This window comes from Oncorhynchus masou, chromosome 12, assembly GCF_036934945.1.
Source record: "Oncorhynchus masou masou isolate Uvic2021 chromosome 12, UVic_Omas_1.1, whole genome shotgun sequence".
Classification (NCBI taxonomy): domain Eukaryota; kingdom Metazoa; phylum Chordata; class Actinopteri; order Salmoniformes; family Salmonidae; genus Oncorhynchus; species Oncorhynchus masou.
The window spans coordinates 48,847,253-48,867,717 of record NC_088223.1 but is presented as its reverse complement, the minus strand read 5'-3'; the positions used below and the strand labels follow the sequence as shown (position 1 = coordinate 48,867,717).

Sequence of the window (20,465 nt, the reverse complement as noted above, 5' to 3'; positions counted from 1 at the left end):
TGTAGAGATAGTTTCTAACATTGTCTGCTAACGTAGGACTCCAAATGGGACAGTATTGGCTCTACCTTCACAGTTTACAGGGTCCTAGAATCTCACCACCCTCCGTACTCCTTCCTGGGCTCAGAATCTCACCCAATGGCCTTCTTCTCCCTGGCCTTGGGTCAAGAGATGTTCCCAAACAGATGGATCCTCCTGCTCTGTTTACTCACCGCCTTTCGCACCTTGCCCTTTGGACGCTGCGCCCTGCCTTTGGTAAGTAGATTGGCAAATAGGTCTGTGCGTGCAATGCAGCAGGGCTGATACCGCAGGCCTCCACAGAGTGCGCCTCTCCGTCGCGGGGCCATGATAACGGGTAGAGATGATATTAAAAGGACTCTATCCTCCTGGAGCCAATCGCTCCTTATCATGCCACTCAGTTTTACTGTGCAAACAGTCCTGCCTCCTTGGTGAGTTGTCACGGGCCCTGCCTGTCTCGTTGTCACTTTGACCACTGACTCTATCACTTTTTTTATGACATGATACCTCTCCTTGAACCTGCTGATGTTCGCACAAAGACCCACACAATAATGATCCAAAATACTCCATTGTAAATCTATAAGGTCACAACGCAAATCCCCAAATAAATTCAATTCAATACGCAATGATCACTTACGTAGTTTTCTTTAACTTTCTCACGTTAGGTGGATTCAGAGATGAAGTGTCGGCTGAAATCACATTTCTCCAATGATGTTCGTCCCAATCGTTCCCATTTGAAATGCACTGTTGCCATTTGAGTGCCTCGAAAACAACACACGCTGCACGGTACGCTTATGGCCACACTTACGTAGCCTTAAGACATTGAAGGAGGATTTTCCCATTGGGGACACTTTTGAAATGATGTATTCCTAAGTGTGTGATAGATGATCATAATATAAACGTGTGATCCAAATCTCTTCCGTTGTCCTTCTGTAAAGAATGAGCTCCAGAGTTGACAATAAAGCTTTTAATACAAATGACTTAAAAAATATACACTTATTATTATTCTGGCTTGGAATCAGAACCATTTACAAGTATTCCCAGTATGTGATGGGCAGAGCAGAAGAGATATCAACAACAGAAACAGTAGAAGCCATTATAACAGTGAAATACAACAATTTAATATCTATATATGTTTATAGCAGTTATTTTTCTCTGTTCATTGTCTCCCTTTCGGACACGACAGACCAACACGAACGTGTGCAGAGCGGGTGGCCGTCCTATCGCCTTCAACCACAGCACATGGGCCGCCATTTTCTGTTTATTTCCCGATGATTCTGCGAATTGAATTCGCCATAGTTTTTCGACACCCAGCAGGTGATCTACTGCGCATGGCCGACGTTCGTGTTGGTCTATCTTGTCCTTTAGACGTTTGTTATTATTATTATTTTTTTTTACAGAAGCGAAGGAAACAGCAGCAAGTCTATATTTCTTGTCTGTCTTTGGAGCTGTAAGACTCCTGCATTTGACCCCATGATGCTCGAGCTGTTGGCCGGGGGGCGGGGTCACTATTGCAGGTTAGATTTGGACAAAAGTATTTTTTCCCCCATCACGTCAGACCATCGTCCTCAGTATTCTTCTTTGATAGTCATTGGTATAGACGGAGACACTAAGCCGCCACTGCTGCTGGTCACCATGGCAACGTTGCCGGGCATGCCAGAGCCTGGGGGAGTAGGTGTTGTTGTGGACGCAGGCTGAGGCTGTTGCATCTTCTTCTTGTTCACTTTCCTCTCTTTGGCACGCCGATTCTGAAACCAGATTTTTACCTATGGAATCAAGAAAAGATTTGATGTAAGTGCTCCGTGACTGGTCCAGTAAACTTTTGAGAAAGGCGTGCGTGCGTGTGAGACAGAGAGAGAGAGAGAGAGAGAGAGAGAGAGAGAGAGAGAGAGAGAGAAGAGAGAGAGAGACAGACAGACAGACAGACAGACAGACACAGAAAATTGAGAGATTGTCCCCTGTCCCATGATGTTGTGTCTGACCTGTCGTTCTGAGAGGCTGAGAGACGTGGCCAGCTCTGCTTTCCTCCTGATGGTGATGTAGCGGCTATAGTGGAACTCTTTCTCCAGCTCCAACCGCTGGTGATCTGTGTACACCACCCGGTACTTGTCTTTCGTTCTTGTCTTACCACCTGCAACAGAGTACGGCCATCTGTCAACTTTTATATTGTGTGTGTCATGTAGAAAAACAACTTATATTTTGACTAACTTTAATCCTTAAGAGTCTATTGACGCCACCCATGCGTCGATCTAAGTAACAGTAAAAATCTGTCAATTTCAGCTGGAGATATGCACAGGCTGCATCTCAATCCAAGCATCCGCCTCTGTCGGCCTTCCACATCTGCGGTGGAAGGTGGCCGAGCTACAGTAGTGTTTGTCACATGAGACATCCCGAAAATCGGTCTTCTCACGAAAATGTGTGTAACATCCCAAAGGTGTAGCCAACAAAACGAATATGACCACAAGATGAGATTCTCACGAACACGATGTGTCACGGGACTCATCTGAAGGTAACCCATACAAATGAATGAAAGTACGGAGGTAGTTTTGTGCCAACAAAAATAATGGGTTAATTAAATATGTGTTCAAAAAAACTCAAACATTTCCTGAGCTTTCTTATATCTCCTAGATATAGGACAGACACTTTAAAACCATATGATACATTTTTTTACTGTCTTTCTTACCATTTATGAATATGTTAGTCCAGTGGTTCCCAACGTTTTACGATTACCGTACCAACAACTGAATTTAGCTTTGCCCCGAGTACCCTTGAAGGACCCCTTCATGTGCATTTCAGAGGCAGGTCTATGGTGTTAAGTCTCTTCCTGAGGATCGGCCAAGTACCCCCGGAGGATCGGCCAAGTTGGGTACCACGGTGTTAGCCAATGCGTTTCTATAGGCTACAGCAGTAAAGGGCAAATTCAATATTTTATCAAATCTTTTTTTTTTATACATAAAGGGGTCCTAAAATAATAAATCAAATAGCTAAATGATCCATGGTATGACCATCTTAAAACAACTCCATATGTTAGCTTAGTAGACCCCAGTATAAACTAGCCGAACAGATGTGATTCTGAGTAGGACTCCTTTTCACTAGGAGACAGGGCTTGACCTGCATTGGTTATAATGGGAGGATGACTGGCCTACTGTCCAGTCACATTTCACATTAACTTGCATGCCGTAAATAAACAACATTAGAAGAGTAAATAAAGATGACATCAGACATCTGTGAAAATGTGGTGTCTGCTTCATTTCATACATGAAACCTTTCACTAAAACACACACACACACAGAGATAAAGTAGCAAAGCTCTGGGATCAACCCGGCCTTTTTAATTAGGTACCGTAAATCAAAAGTCACTTCATTCTGTCCATAGTGAATGAGGCACCTAAGTGCAGACGCAGCGACCAGGTTAAAGATTAAAATGTGTGAGCTGAGAGGGTGAGGGGGCTGCCTGTGAGGGCGCCAGGCCTGACGACCAGAGAGTTATCCAGACCATTAGGCTGTTGAAACACAGAACACACCCTCCTGCTCCCATGTTCCCCTAATTGTTCCTCTTTACCTCCTGATTCATAATTCTCTCATGACCGTTGTTTTCAAACTTCCATGTTGACCGAGGAGGACCGCTCCTAAACGGACGGCATCTGAGGTAGTGAATGAGGCACCTAATGAGGCACGTCATTATTTACGGCATGTATGTCTACGGGGGTATTGACCCATACAATTGTAATGCTGCGTTGATCAAAAACTGTACTGATTGTAGTGGCTCTCATCGCCAGCGGCAACACAGTTTGCGGTCACATGGGAAGGCCACCAAGGGGCTCACTTTGAGCCTGTACATTAGCATTTCATTTGACTGTTAGGTGGCAAAGCATTGTAACGCTGCACTGGGAGAGACGAAACCGTAGAGGAGCCAGAAATATTCAACAGTCCGATGATAGTTTCTCTTGATGGAACTACTAAAAATGCCAAACAGCATTCAAAGAACCCATAAATAGAAAAAACCTAATTCAGTCCAAATGTGAAAAGTTTGAGAAGTGGTGGTGTTTACATTGCAAAGGTGGAGATAAATCTATAACTCTGCTTATTAAAAATGGCAACCACTGATGGCAAAACATTGCACTGTCCATTAATCTATGGAGCGCTGTACTTCTGTGATTACTACCATTGACGGCTGCTGAGATAAATGGTTAAGCAGTTGAGGTTAAGGAGATTTTCTGGCCGGTATGATAAAGTGACATGGAGATAATCTGTAACATGGACCGTAGAACTCTCTGTCTGGGACATCCAGATAACCACATGGACTGGAACGACGAATTTTGGATAAAAATGTACTTTTGAAGCATCCACGTCCAATAGGTACAGTAAACTGGACATTTACGGAAGCCCAAAGTCTGTGACCCTGAAGCCTTTGTAATCAGAAGCAGTCCCAGGCAGCCATTGACGACAACTTGATTTCTGTTGGGTTTTCTACACAGGAAGAAAAGCGTTAAGATTCATCTAACTCTCAGTCTGGGCAGTTTGGTCTTCAGGATTCACATGGGTTCAAACTGCATTCCTGTAATTCACTTTCAGTTATCTACCTGTAATCTATGAGGCCAGAAGGAGCATGCATACTCTGAAATGATTTGCTATTTCCTCTTCGGCCTGCTTTCTTGTACTGATAAAGGTGATTTAACACAAACTACTCCCGCCTTGAGACATAATTCCTAACAAAGTATTACAACATAGAAAACTATTCTAGAGCCCTAGTTCGCTGACATACAAGAAGACAACAAACCTCTTAATTTGCCTATCAAGATCTTCGAACCACAGCAGACTGTTTCTTTAATTTGATCACTTGCAGGTTTAGCCGTCTCAGCTGACTCTAAAGAATTCTTATTGAAATTATGAAAAAATCCTGTAACATTATGAAATATGCAGATGTCGGGGGAAAGGAGTGATTGCTCACGTAATAATTGTGACGTCTAAACCAGACAAAATCCAAATGAATTTGATGATGAGTATATTATGCCTGTTATAGACTACATTACGCCTATTATAGACTACAGTATGCCTATCATAGACTACATTACGCCTATTATAGACTACATTATGCCTATTATAGACTATAGTATGCCTATTATAGACTACATTATGCCTATTATAGACTATAGTATGCCTATTATAGACTATATTATGCCTATTATAGACTACATTATGCCTATTATAGACTACATTATGCCTATTATAGACTACATTATGCCTATTATAGGCTACTAGCCTACTACTATTACTATTCACTACTGATGATAGGCAATTATAATCATAACTATAATCATTGAGCGCTTATTATTTGAATAGGTCAACACACAATGCAATTAAAATGCATACCCTGCTTTACCCTCAACTGTCAATACATTGATTGCCGTGATTGGGAGTCCCACAGGGTGGAGCGTCGTCCGGGTTTGGCCGGTGTAGGTCATCATTGTAAATAAAAAATTGTTTTTAACTGACTTGCCTAGAGGTTAATAAAGGTTAATAAAAAATATTTAAAAAATAAATAAAAAACATTACATAGCCCAAACTACACAGATGTAGGATCTTCATTTGGGTGAGTTTGCTACAGCAGGAAAATTATTCTGCAGCAACAGGAAATGTGAATTATTAGGCTATGTGGATTATAATTAATTGAAATGTGTGTATGATAGAGTTTTTGTTGGGGCAATTCAAGTCTGACATTTCAAAGTGGAAATGACAAACTTTAGAAGCCTTTTTAAAACTCAAATACACTAGAAATGCCCATTTGGAGCGGCAGGGTAGCCTAGTGGTTAGAGCGTTGGACTAGTATCCGAAAGGTTCAAACCCCCGAGCTGACAAGGTACAAATCTGTCGTTCTGCTCCTTAACAGGCAGTTAGCCCACTGTTCCTAGGCCGTCATTGAAAATAAGAATTTGTTCTTAACTGACTTGCCTAGTTAAATAAAGGTAAAATAAAATAATTTCCTGCTGTCCAGAAAAATTTGCAGTAACAAAAGAGTGATCAAATTAAGATCCCATAAAACGCGCGAGATAATGCACTAATTGAAGATGGCATGCGAGGTGTGATTCATGTGTTCACACAAGCACTGCAGTGAGGAGCAACTGTGCCAATGAGCGAAAAATATAAAGATTATGTCAACGATATTATATGACAATACACAGCAATGTCAAATACTTTGATGGGATTGGATAAATACTAAATCTTCATTTGGGTGAGAACTATGAAAAATAACCCGGTATTCCATCTTTCTGAGTTGAAGAATGAATTCGTCTCTGAATTTAGAGAACAGGTGCACGCATCATTCAAGGAATGTGACTCCCAAGGGCAGTGGTTCTGGTTTTGCTTTTCCCTCTCAATACCGTGCCTACAGCATCTTTGACTTGAGAAAGAAAATGGGCCAAGATATTGAATTTAACCATTCATATTTCATATGTATATGACTTGCTACATATACATATAGTTTATTATTATTTTAATAAACATTTAAAAACGTGATTTAGGCTTTACTTTCTATGGTTTTATGGACAACCAAATGATCCACTTTTGATGATTGATTACAAAAATGTATGAAACACATCAGTAACCTACCTGAATTTGCCGGTGGTACGCTCCGCCTCATCCAATCATAAGGGTTTCTGCGCTGAGAATTGGGAGACAGCTGCCCAACAGATGAGTTGATAGACGGGAGAAGCCCGGATTGTGGGACTGGAGAGAACTCTGGGGGACTATAGCCTATTGGGCCCGGATTAGATGTGGACGGTCCTGTCCCCGGCCCATAGGGTGACCACTCTTCCCGGCTCGGCGGGTAAGCGGGGTTCCAGGCCCCCGTCTGGCTGTGGTGAGGGTCATTGTTAATCCCAGCAACGTGGTGGTATCCGCTGAAATCCGAATACTGTGGAGGTGCGGGGACAAAGTTCTGATGGTTCAAGTTTAGGCTTGGATGTCGCACTGAATTTGGGTACATGCTGGGTTCCTTCTCCAAAAGATAACTCACGTACATCTTTCCGTATGGGAACTCGTGCGCATAGTGTGCGTCAAGCGCGTTGCTCCTGCCTCCTCTACCCCAGGTTTCTGTTGAACCAAGGCCTCCTCTACCTGGCTGGTCTATAGCCTACTCTTCAACTTCTTGTTTGCTAAACACGCTGCCAGTCAAGAGGTGTCGCGCTGACGTCAACATTTTATAGCCCTCATCTCCCTCCCTCACCTTATCCCACCAGGGACAATTTGCATTAGAGACGGGCCTGCATTTCAAAGGCAACAGAGCACCGGCATCAAAGCCGTTCACGGGCATTTAGAAGAATGCTACAAATCGCACAGGAGAAACTAACATGAGTTCATGTTGATTGTCTCAATGGGAGAACCTGTCACTGCATTGTCCGCATAACGCCCACACATGCCTTGTGGAATATAATGGTGAAGGGTCGAGGAACGTGGTAGCAAGGCCTGGAGTGGCCATGACCTTTAAAAAAACACTAAAAGCAGAAACTAAAAGCAGATAGCCTGTCTATAAAATCATGTTGTGCATATAAATGTGCCCCAATAAATCACTATTAAATGTAAAATGACCCTATATACTAACCATACAATTTCCTTCGATAGCCTACATCCTGCCATGTGCTCATCTCTTACTTGTTTTGGGTGATATACTTCTTGTAATATTAGGCCTATATGTATATTTATTTCATGAGTTGGTCTATATATTTTACTCTCCCGCTGGAGCATAAAGATATTTCAAGTGACCTTAAGCGGGAAAGTATTAATGGTATTAATAATGCTGAAACAGGTAGCGCGGCTCCAATGGCTGTATCCGGGGATTTCAAACAGATCGCTGAGGTGATATGCCGGTCAAGTCTCGTTGTTCTAAACCAGGAGGAAGTGGCTCATGGAATATTTCCAATTTTAATCAAACTCATTGCTCTCTCGGTGCCCCGAGTTTGAGCTTATCTGTTGTTACCCCTCTTGTGTTTTAGAAATTGAATTGAACCAGTGAAAAAAACATGCAGGTTGTAGCTGAGTTTCGTGAGGGTCACACATTTACAATATAATTTGTCTAAATTTAGATACCATTGAAATACATCGACTTTCAAACGAAATACGACTTGAAAGCTAAATCAAACCGTCTATTTTGTAAAAACAATTAAAGGTCAAACATTAGATGTCCATCCAAGTCATTATTCTATTGTAATTCATTCAGACCTTAATGTTCAAGTCATGATTACTAACGAAATAGAATATAATATTTCAAGTTTTCCTTTTTTTTTCATTAGATCTACAATTAGTTTATTTCAGTTGTATGCTATTACCGGTAATAACAAAACGCAATGGAATGTCTAGAAGCATTTTTTTCATTGGTTGAAGCATTTCAATAATACCGTTAAATTGTTCTAAAAATATAAATAATTGTAGCTATTTATATTTTAAAAAAGCTATTTATTTAAAAACTACATTTTTGATTTTTGAAGGAGATTTCAAATATGTAAAATTGTACTTTCATTCCTGTCATACAATAACACAGGTGCTTATCTTAACAACGTCAACAGTATAAACAATACAAACGAAAATAATTATAAACATAAAATTAGAATGATAACTATATAATAATAATTCATGAATTCAGTGTATTTCAGTTCAAGTTACAGTTTTTAGCATTCTGTCAGTATCAAAAGAAAATCAGACCTAGAAGCATTTGATCTAATTCAACATAATATATTGAAGGCTGTTTATTATATAACACTTTCTTTCCTTGTGGTGAAGTAAGGCAGTTTAACAACCAGCACTAATAATTTTAAACAGTTTCGCCAGTTTGAACCAGTTAATGTTCATATAATAACCCTATAATAACCTAGTAAGAACAGTGGGAGCATACTGTACACCGTGAAGAAGCATTTGTGGGCAAGGGTACAGTGCTACAGAGGCTTTGAGCTTCCCAGTGTCTCGTGGCATTCTACTGTTCTCTCTCCTCTCCTTGTCACCTGTGTAGCTTTCTTGGGAGCACTATGTTCTGTGTGGGCTGGTGTGGTTACCTGTGCTCTGCGAGGAGGAGGACTGTGCTGTGAGGTGACCTCTGTCTGGCCCCTGAGGGGGTTCCTCCACCAGGCTGAGGGCCCAGGGAAGTGGCCCTGCTCTGGTTCCTCATGGCTCCCCATGGCTCCCTGTCTGGGACAGTGTTTGTCGGGCTCCGGAAGGACAGAGCGACACAATGACATGGGGAAGCCTCTCCCATCTCACCCGCCCTTAATGGTAAATATGCGTCCCTATCTGCCATTCTCCCACTGCTTCCCACAGACTACCAGTCTGCCTGCCTCTCTCAATTCAATTCAATTCAAATGGCTTTATTGGCATGGGAAAAAATTGCCAAAGCAAGTGAAATAGATAACAAACAAAAATGTAATAAAATAATCCGAAATTGAATGTAAACATTACACTCACAACAGTTTCCCAATAATAAAGACATGCCATATTGTTATATTATTGGCTATAATAATGTATAACAATGTTCAAAAAGTTAAAGTACAAAAGGGAAAATAAATAAGCAGACGAATATAGGTTGTATTTACAATGGTGTTTGTGTTCCACTGGTTGCGCTTTCATATGGCAACAGCTCACAAATCTTGCTGCTGTGATGGCACACTGTGGTATTTGGCCTAATAGATATGGGAGTTTATCAAAATGTTGTTTGCTTTCAAATTCTTTGTGAGTCTGTGTAATAAGAGGGGAATATGCGTCTCTAATATGGTCATACATTTGGCAGGAGGTTAGGAAGTGCAGCTCAGTTTCCACCTCGTTTTGTGGGCAGCGTGCACATAGCCTGTCATTTCTCAACAGCCAGGAACGTGCAACATCAACAGCAAGGTTATGGTCACTGAGTCTGTACATAGTCAAAGCTTGTATTATTTTTGGGTCAGTCACATTGGTTAGGTATTCTGTCACTGTGTACTCTCTGTCTAGGGCCAGATAGCATTCCAGTTTGCTCCGTTTGTTGGTTAATTATTTCCAATGTGTCAAGTAATTATCTTTTTGTTTTTCCCGTGATTTGGTTGGGTGTAATCGTGTTGCTGTCCTGGGGCTCTATAGGGTCTGTTTGCGTTTGTGAACAGAGTCCCAGAACCAACTGGCTGAGAGGTTCTCTAGGTTAATCTCTCTGTAGGTGATGGCTTTGTTATGGAAGGTTTAGGAGCCACTTCCTTTTAGGTGCCTCTCGAATTTAACAGCTCTTTTCTGGATTTTAGCGGGTATTGGCCTGATTCTGCTCTGCATGCATTATTTGGTGGGTTGACGTTGTACACAGATGATGTTTATGCATAATTCTGCATGCAGAGAGTCTCAATTTGGTGTGTGTCCCATTTTGTGAATTCCTGGTTGGTGAGTGGACCCCAAATGTCACAACCTTAGAGGGCAATGGGTTCTATAACTGATTAAAGTATTTTTAGCCAGATCCTAGTTGGAATGTCAAATTTGACATTTCTTTTGATGGTGTAGAAGGCCCTTCTTGCCATGTCTCTCAAATCGTTCACAGCTTTGTGGAAGTTACCTGTCGTGCTGACGTTTAGGCCCAGGTAGGTAAAAGTCTTTGCTCTAAGGCAACTGTGTCTAGATGGAATTTGATGGAATTTCTCTCTGTGTTCCTCAGTCAAAGACACAACTGATTTATAAACATGTTATAGATGAACAAGAATGTGTATTTCACCATTTTTCTTTCCCTGAGAAATGTAATTGTGAATTTTGACACATTTTCATGGGAAGAAATGATTAACACTCATGAAAATGGGTAAGATGAGAAAAAAGTTCAAAGCAGGCTGGGGAGGGGTGACAGTGTTAGGTCACACTTCACAACCAAGTGTGACTTCCTCGTCAACGCAGGGTGCCATGGAGACAGTCAGGGGGAATGACCCGACCTGTGTGTCATGGAGACAGTGAAGTCCTGACTGACTGGCTGACTGCTCTATTGATTCAGCTCAATGCAACAGGTGGAGAAACGAAGGTGTACAGCCAAGAGGTCAATGTAATTCAGTGGAACAAGAGCAATGGTAAATTCACATTGTATACGTTTGTACAACATTATAATTTGGTCATTGCTTCACATTTAATTCATGCTGAATGGCGTACTCCATGACTATTCCAAATAAAATGTGCCTTGAGAGAGAGATCAAATCGTTTTAAAATAAGAATTTGAGTCTCATTAGGGATCAGTCAAAAAAAGGCATCTTAATATTGTGGAAAGGTGTTGTGGTATAGGTTTAGTTGAGATTTGTTGTTTGGCATGTTGTGTTACCATTCATTTCGACAAGATTAATGTTTTTAAGGCATGTAGTTGTAGTATTTGATCATATTTAGATCAGATTAAGCGAGGTAGACTCCATTTTAAGCATTATTACACGTTATGTATTGCTTATGCTTATAACTAAATCTAGGATATTAACTAAATATCAATGTGAATATTAAGGAAACCAGGTGAGATGTTTTAGAATGGTGCTCTCAAAACAAGGGCAGCTGTGATTTGAGTCATCCACATTACAAATATTCTGCAGTCAAAGTTGAAAGGGCCAATCTGGAGTTTACAAAGCACCTCTCTTCGGCAAAAACCTGAGGGATGGGGATAGAGAAATTTGATCACTCTCAAATTCAAAGACAGAGCTATGTGTGTAAGGGACTGCCCATCAATGATATCAAAATTATAGTTTTAACCATGTTTGAGACTATATAGAGTTTGTTTACAGTTTGCTTTGTTTACAAACATTGGACCAAAAAAAAGCTTCTATTTTGGGTTCTATATTCCTCAAGAATCAATTGGTACATATTGTATCATTAATTTAAGGCCAAAAATGGATGTAGCAAATGCTGAATACTCCTTTAACGATTACTTGACACTACAATTTTCAATTCTAATGTCATCACATTTACTTATCGTTTATTTCACAACTGCCCACACACAGTTGTGCATGGTGGTCATACGAGATTGTATGTGAACTGCCCTCTGTCTCCCCCTGTTGCATAATTTAGGAAATTGCATGAGGTTTATTTATTAGTCGCACACCGTAGCAAAATATTTTACATCGTAGTAAAACGTTTTGCACCGTTTCTATTGGACACATTTAGGTAGGTCCCTCCCTGTTTCATTGTGTTTGGTTCTGTTTGGTTCCTACACCCCAGAAGTGGAATGGGAGCAGATAAAGAAGGCATTGTTTTCTTTAAATATAATTTTGTTGAGATAGTAATAGCAAACAAAACCTTGCATAGGCTTTATAAGAACACAGCAATAGAGTGAAATATGTATAACTGACAAATTGATTAAAGAAATCTAAGTTGAGAGTAAAGAGTGAGTGAACAGCAAATGTAAAAATGTGCAAAGAAATAATTATTCTCTGAGCTGCCTCCTTGGTTTGGGATAATGTCTTCATGCGTCATTTCCTTTCCTTCAACTCCATTGGTCAAAAGTTCTCTGAACTACTCCAAGTTAAAAAATAAATAATTATGACCTCATATTATCTCTGTTTATCGCTGCAGATCACCATGGAAACTGAGGGTCATACTCTGGGCATGCTCCAGTATTGGGATGGATCTGTGCTGCTGGTTTTCATGTGCAGGATCCAGTAGGTTCTCTCTCACACACACACACATGTACGCACGCACGCACACACACACACACACACACACACACACACACACACACAGCTGAAAGAGTCTTGTGTCTGCCTGCGGTCAAGCCTCCACTCCGCTCCCAGTTTTTCCCACTTCCGGAGGAACATATGGACCTAAATATCCCACATGTTGACAGTTGTGCTGAGTTAGGCTACTCAAGAGAGCTGCTGGACGAACCTCCAACTCACAGAGCCATATGTACAGTGGGTGCTAACCCATTTCATTTGGTTTCTTTACATCAGTCTTTTTAGATAAATTGCACTGTCAGATATAGATTTCCCCTAATGGTCTCCCTCACTTTCATTGCCATCCCACTGGGCACTGACTTGCTTTATGCTAAAGAAACATTAAAATACTGCCCACTGGGCAACAGTAGAATATGTTGGTGTCTGTCAGCATGCTGAGTAGGGTGGTGAATAGTCCTATTGTTCCTGCCAATCTGGAATACCTCACCATCAAATGCTGATCGCATTACCTCCTTACACTGCCGTGTATATTCAACCCCAAGCCGACACCGCAACAGCTCTCACGAAACTACACTGGACAATGTGCAAACTGGAAACCGCATGTCCTGAGGCATGTCCTGGGGAAACCGCATATCCTGGAAATCGCATATCCTGGAAACCGCATATCCTGAGAAATCTGAAGAAAACGCAACCAAAATTGTATCAACACATCTCCTTGCTTGGGGAGGCAGGGTATCCTAGTGGTTAGAGCATTGGACTAGTAACTGAAAGGTTGCAAGTTCAAATCCCTGAGCTGACAAGGTACAAATCTGTCGTTCTGCCCCTGAACAGGCAGTTAACCCACTGTTCCTAGGCCATCATTGAAAATAAGAATTTGTTCTTAACTGACTTGCCTAGTAAATAAAAATTGCTTGGTTCTATTTTGCCTCATAGTGATCGCGAAGGAAGGAGGATGCGGGCAGTTCTAGTTCTATTTCACCGCATAAGCGCTCACTCAGTCCGAACCAAATTATTAGCTCAGAATAGTTCTCCAAGGACGGTGTTTTTGACAGTGACAACCTGCTGCTTCAGAGGACCAAAAGGTCTGGAAAGAGAACACTTTCTTTACCATGTATTTGTCTTTATATAAGTACATATTGTTAAATAGGAATAAATTATTTAAGCTGTTTTTAGATTGACGTGGCTAGCTACTGTACTTATATACCTCAGCCTGCCTAGTCAGCTAGCCAGCTACAGTAGTCCGCTAGCTAGCCAGACAGTTTTATTTAGCAATTTTGCTAGCTAGCTAGCAAGCTACTGTAACTGTTATTGCAGCTTTTTGTTTGTATGTAGTTGCACTTCAATGGCATCCCTTGAGGAGATTTTCTTTTATCTTTCCAACCAGGCAAAGTACTATGAAGACAGCACTGATCTCAGCAAGAGGCGCAACATGCAGAGAAATTCACAATTCAGGGTAACGTTAAGCAGTTAACTTCTATTAGATAACTAGACGGATTTAGCTATGTACAACCATTTTTCAACAACCATTTTCCATCTAACGTTAGCTAGTTGCTAGCTACAGTACAGCATTCCTCACTGAGTTCCCTGAATTCCTTTCGGACCTTGTAGTCATGGTAGATAATATTCAAATTTTTGGTGACTTCAATATTCACATGAAAAAGTCCACAGACCATTTCCAAAAGGCTTTTGGAGCCATCATCAACTCAATGGGTTTCGTCCAACATGTCTCCGGACCTACTCACTGCCACAGTCATACTCTGGACCTTGTTTTGTCCTGTGGAATAATATTATGGACCATTTTATTACGTTTACAATCGCAACAAATAATTTGCTCAGACTCCAACCAAGTATCATCAAAAGCCATGCTATAAATTCTCAGACAACCAAAAGATTCCTAGATGCCCTTCCAGACTCCCTCTACCTATCCAAGGATGTCAGAGAACAGAAATCGGTTAACCACCTAAATGAGGTACTACATTTAACCTTGCGTAATACCTTAGGTGCAGTCCACCCCTAAAAACAAAAAACATTTGTCATAAGGAACTAGCTCACTGGTATACAGAAAATACCCAAGCCCTGAAGCAAGCTTCCAGAAAATTGGAATGGAAATGGCGCTACACCAAACTTGAAGTCTTCTGACTACTTGGAAAGACAGTACCGTGCAGTATCGAAGAGCCCTCACTGCAGTTAGATCATTCTATTTTTCCAACTTAATTGAGGAGAATAAGAACAATCCAAAATACATTTTTGATACTGTCGCAAAGCTAACTAAAAAGCAGCATTCCCCAAGAGAGGATGGCTTTCACTTCAGCAGCGATAAATTCATGAACTTCTATGACAAAAAGATCATGATCATTAGATGGCAAATTACGACTCCTCTTTAAATCTGCGTATTTCTCCGATGCTCAGTTGTCCTGAGTCTGCACAACAGTGCCAGGACCTAGGATCAAGGGAGACATTCAAGTTTTTTAATCCTATATCTCAGTGGGGCAAAAAAGTATTTAGTCAGCCACCAATTGTGCAAGTTCTCCCACTTAAAAAGATGAGAGAGGCCTGTAATTTTCATCATATGTACACTTCAACTATGACAGACAAAATGAGAAGAAAAAAATCCAGAAAATCACATTGTGGGATTTTTAATGAATTTATTTGCAAATTATTGTGGAAAATAAGTATTTGGTCACCTACAAACAATCAAGATTTCTGGCTCTCACAGACCTGTAACTTCTTCTTTCTTCGTTACCTGTATTAATGGCACCTGTTTGAACTTGTTATCAGTATAAAAGACACCTGTCCACAACCTCAAATAGTCACACTCCAAACTCCACTATGGTCAAGACCAAAGAGCTGTCAAAGGACACCAGCAACAACATTGTAGATCTGCACCAGGCTGGGAAGACTGAATCTGCAATAGGTAAGCAGCTTGGTTTGAAGAAATCAACTGTGGAGCAATTATTAGGAAATGGAAGACATACAAGACCACTGATAATCTCCCTCGATCTGGGGCTCCATGCAAGATCCCACCCCGTGGGGTCAAAATGATCACAAGAACGGTGAGCAAAAATCCCAGAACCACACGGGGGGACCTAGTGAATGACCTGCAGAGAGCTGGGACCAAAGTAACAAAGCCTACAATCTGTAACACACTACGCCGCCAGGGACTCAAATCCTGCAGTGCCAGACGTGTCCCCCTGCTCAAGCCAGTACATGTCCAGGTCCGTCTGAGGTTTGCTAGAGAGCATTTGGATGATCCAGAAGAAGATTGGGAGAATGTCATATGGTCAGATGAAACCAAAATAGAACTTTTTGGTAAAAACTCATCGTCAACTCGTCGTGTTTGGAGGACAAAGAATGCTGAGTTGCATCCAAAGAACACCATACCTAGTGTGAAGCTTGGAAGCTTGGGGGTAGAAACATCATGCTTTGGGGCTGTTTTTCTGCAAAGGGACCAGGACGACTGATCCGTGTAAAGGAAAGAATGAATGGGGCCATGTATCGTGAGATTTTGAGTGAAAACCTCCTTCCATCAGCAAGGGCATTGAAGATGAAACGTGGCTGGGTCTTTCAGCATGACAATGATCCCAAACACACCGCCCCGGCAACGAAGGAGTGGCTTCGTAAGAAGCATTTCAAGGACCTGTAGTGGCCTAGCCAGTCTCCAGATCTCAACCCCATAGAACATCTTTGGAGGGAGTTGAAAGTCCGTGTTGCCCAGCAACAGCCCCAAAACTTCACTGCTCTAGAGGAGATCTGCATGGAGGAATGGGCCAAAATACCAGCAACAGTGTGTGAAAACCTTGTGAAGACTAACAGAAAGCGTTTGACCTCTGTCATTGCCAACAAAGGGTATATAACAAAGTATTGAGACACTTTTGTTATTGACCAAATACTTATTTTCTACAATTTCTACAACTAAATCCTACAATGTGATTTTCTGTATTTTTTTCTGATTTTGTCTGTCATAGTTGATGTGTACCTATGATGAAAATTACAGGCCTCTCTCATCTTTTTAAGTGGGAGAACTTGCACAATTGGTGGCTGACTAAATACTTTTTTTGCCCCACTGTATATGGCCCAGGAGGCCTGTAAACAGTAGCTATAAAAAGTGATTGAGTAGGCTGCATTTTTGTAAATTGAAATTTTCTATAGTAAATGTTAGCAACACCTCCGCCTTTGCGAGATGTGTGGGGGAAATGGACATTAGTGTAACCAGGAGGTGAGGCCTCATTTAGCACAGTATATTCATCAGGCTTAAGCCATGTTTCAGTCAGGCCAATCACATCAACATTATGATCAGTGATTAGTTCATTGACTATAACTGCCTTGGAAGTGAGGGATCTAACATTAAGTAGCCCTATTTTGAGATGTGAGATATCACAATCTCTTTCAATAATGACAGGAATGGAGGAGGTCTTTATTCCAGTGAGATTGCTAAGGTGAACACTGCCATGTTTAGTTTTACCCAACATAGATTGATGCACAGACACGGTCTCAATGGGGATAGCTGAGCTGACTACACTGTCTGTGCTAGTGGCAGACTCCACTAAGCTGGCAGGGTGGCTAACAGCCTGCTGCCTGGCCTGCGCCCTTTCTCATTGAGGTGCTAGGGGAGTTAGAGCCCTGTCTATGTTCATAGATAAGATGAGAGCACCCCTCCAGCTAGGATGGAGTCCGTCACTCCTCAGCAGGCCAGGCTTGGTCTTGTTTGTGGGTGAGTCCCAGAAAGAGGACCAATTATCAACAAATTCTATATTTTGGGAGGGGCAGAAAACAGTTTTCAGCCAGCGATTGAGTTGTGAGACTCTGCTTTAGAGCTCATCACTCCCCCTAACTGGGAGGGGGGCCAGAGACAATTACTTGATGCCAACACATCTTTCTAGCTGATTTAAACTCTGAAGCTGTGTTGCGCTTGGTGACCTCTGACTGTTTCATTCTAACATTGTTGGTGCCGACTTGGATAACAATATCCCTATACTCTCTACACTTGCCAGCACCATCTTCAGATTAGCCATAACGTCGGTAGTCCTACCATCAGGTAAACAGTGTATGATCGCTGAATGTTACTAATACTACGAGTAATACTACAGGAAATGTAGTCGCCATTGACTAGGGTGTTCAATTTGTCAGAGCTAATGGTTGGAGGCTTCGTCGTCTCAGACCCCGTAATGGATGGAGGAGAGACCAGAGAAAACTCGGACTCTGACTCCGACTCGTTGCTTTGATACGGCAACATTTTCTCTACGCCCCATAGCAAAATGTGTCAATTGCATAAAGCATTTTTTTTATTTATCCCCACTGCCAATAGGGGGCTGCTAAAATATTTTGCTCGCTATGTGGTGGAGGGTATGTACATGGATACACAGACCCGTGAGAAACTGCAGCCCCTCATGATGAGGTCAGATTTTTTTGTGGTCCCAACCCCCATCAAAGTTGCCCTTCTCTGATCTAGGAGGAGGAGACAGTACAGGTGCATCAAAGCTGGGACCGAGAGACTGACAATCAGTTTCATCTCAAGGTCATCAGACTGTTAAACAGTCACCAACAGCCGGTCTCCGCGGAGTATTCTCTTAAGAACTTTAGTCACTCTTACTAGCCGGCTACCACCAGGTACTCTACCCTGTGCCTTAGAGACTGCTTTTCCCTACGTACATAGATTAAAGAATGGCCCTCTGATTTGACACGATTCGGAAAGGCACTCACCTGTCTATATAAGTGTCACGCCCTGACCTTAGAGATCCTTTTTATGTCTCTATTTTGGTTTGGTCAGGGTGTGAGTTGGGGTGGGCATTCTATGTTTTTGTGTTCTATGTTTTCTATTTGTGTGTGTTTGGCCGGGTGTGGTTCTCAATCAGAGGCAGCTGTCTATCGTTGTCTCTGATTGAGAACCATACTTAGGTAGCCTTTTCCCACCTGTGTCTTGTGGGTAGTTATTTTCTGTTTAGTGTTTCCTGCACCTTACAGGACTGTTTCGGTTTCGTTTATTCACGTTGTTGTTTTGTGTTTTAGTGCTCAGTGAAATAAAAATCATGAACACGTACCACGCTGTGCTTTGGTCCACACCTTCTTCATGCAATGACGACCGTTACAATAAGGTTCCACAGTTGACAATGTCAGGGCAAAAAAGCAAGCCATGAGGTCGAAGGAATTGTCCGCAGAGCTCCGAGACAGGATTGTGTCGAGGCACAGATCTGGGGAAGGGTACCAAAACATTTTTTGCAGCATTTAAGTTCCCAAGAACACAGTGGCCTTGATCATTCTTAAATGGAAGATGTTTGGAACCACCAAGGCTCTTCGTAGAGCTGGCCGCATGGCCAAATTGAGCAATCGGGGGAGAAAGGCCTTGGTCAGGGAGGCGACTAAGAACCCGATTGGAACTCTGACAGAGCTCCTCTGTGGAGATGTGAAAACCTTCCAGAAGGACAACCATCTCTGCAGCACTCCAACAATTAGGCCTTTATGGTAGAGTGCCCAGACGGAAGACTCTCCTCAGTAAAAAGGCAGAAGTTTGCCAAGTGGCACCTAAAGACTCTTAGACCATGAGAAACAAAATTCTTTGGTCTGATGAAACCGAGATTGAACACTTTGTCCTGAATGCCAAGCATCACGCCTGGAAGAAACCTGGCACCATCCCTACGGTGAAGCACGGTGGTGGCAGCATCACGCTGTGGGAATGTTTTCAATGGCAGCGATTGGGAGACTAGTCAGGATCGAGGAAAAGATGAAAATAATAAAATACAGAGAGATCCTTGATGAAAACCTGCTCAAAGAGTGCTCAGGACCTCAGACTGGGGCGAAGGTTCACCTTCCAACAGGACAACGACCGTAAGCAAACAGCCAAGCAGGGGTGGCTTTGGGACGTCTTGAATGTCCTTGAGTGGCCAAGCCAGAGCCCGGACTTGAACCTGATCAAACATCTCCGAAAACAGTTGTGCAGCGACGCACCCCATCCAACCTGACAGAGATTGAGAGGATATGCAGAGAAGAATGGGAGAAACTTCCCAAATACAGGTGTGCCAAGCTCATACCTAGAAGACTCAATGCTGTAATCGCTGCCAAAGGTGCTTCAACAAAGTACTGTGAGTAAAGGGTCTGAATGCTTATGTAAATGTGATATTTCAGTTTTTATTTGTAATAAACTTGCAAAAATGTCTAAAAACCTGTTTTGCTTCGTCATTATAGGGTATTGTGTGTAGATTGATGAGAGAAAAAAATAAATTAAATCAAATTTAGAATAAGTCTGTAACGTAGCAAAATGTTGAAAAAGTCAAGGGGTCTGAATACTTTATTTATTTGTTCCGGACTCTGACATTGCTCAATCTCATATTTCTTAATTTCTTTCTTTTTACTTTTGAATGATGTGCATAGTGTTTTGTATTGTTTTCTAGGTATTATTACTACACTGTTGGAGCTAGAAATACAAGCATTTCGCTACACCCACGATAACATCTGCAAATCTGTGTACGTGACCAATAAACTTCGATTTGAATTGCGCGGTTACCCCCACACACTGGTCGAAAACTGGTGAGGTCAGTAATCAGGGTCTGCCTCATTTAATGTGGGTGTGTGTGTGTGTGCCAGTCCTCCCACAGAGCAGAGCCATGACAAACACTGCTGTGTCAGAGAGAGCAGAAACATGCCAGCACTAACATCTCCTTCTCTCTACAGCAGTGCTATGTGGGAAATCTCATATGAATATGATCCCGCACACAGTCGGGATAAATAAGATCCAAAATGCGATCTCCAAAAAGTCATAAAAGTTTTGAAGTATTGAATTTAGTTTCACTATTATATTATTTTAGCTAATGGAAGACGATTAAACTCATGC

General features: G+C 41.8%; 1 protein-coding gene across 1 annotated transcript; it reads right to left on the bottom strand.

Moving 5' to 3' along the window:
* Positions 1-967: 967 nt before the first annotated feature.
* On the bottom strand, positions 968-7,159 carry LOC135550248 (homeobox protein CDX-1-like). The gene is made up of 3 exons (XM_064980870.1): positions 6,624-7,159; positions 1,998-2,146; positions 968-1,781 (listed from the first exon to the last, which is right to left on the bottom strand). The coding sequence occupies exons 1-3, from the start codon at positions 7,033-7,035 to the stop codon at positions 1,584-1,586; spliced, it is 759 nt and encodes a 252-aa protein (XP_064836942.1). The 5' UTR covers positions 7,036-7,159; the 3' UTR covers positions 968-1,583.
* Positions 7,160-20,465: the final 13,306 nt, after the last annotated feature.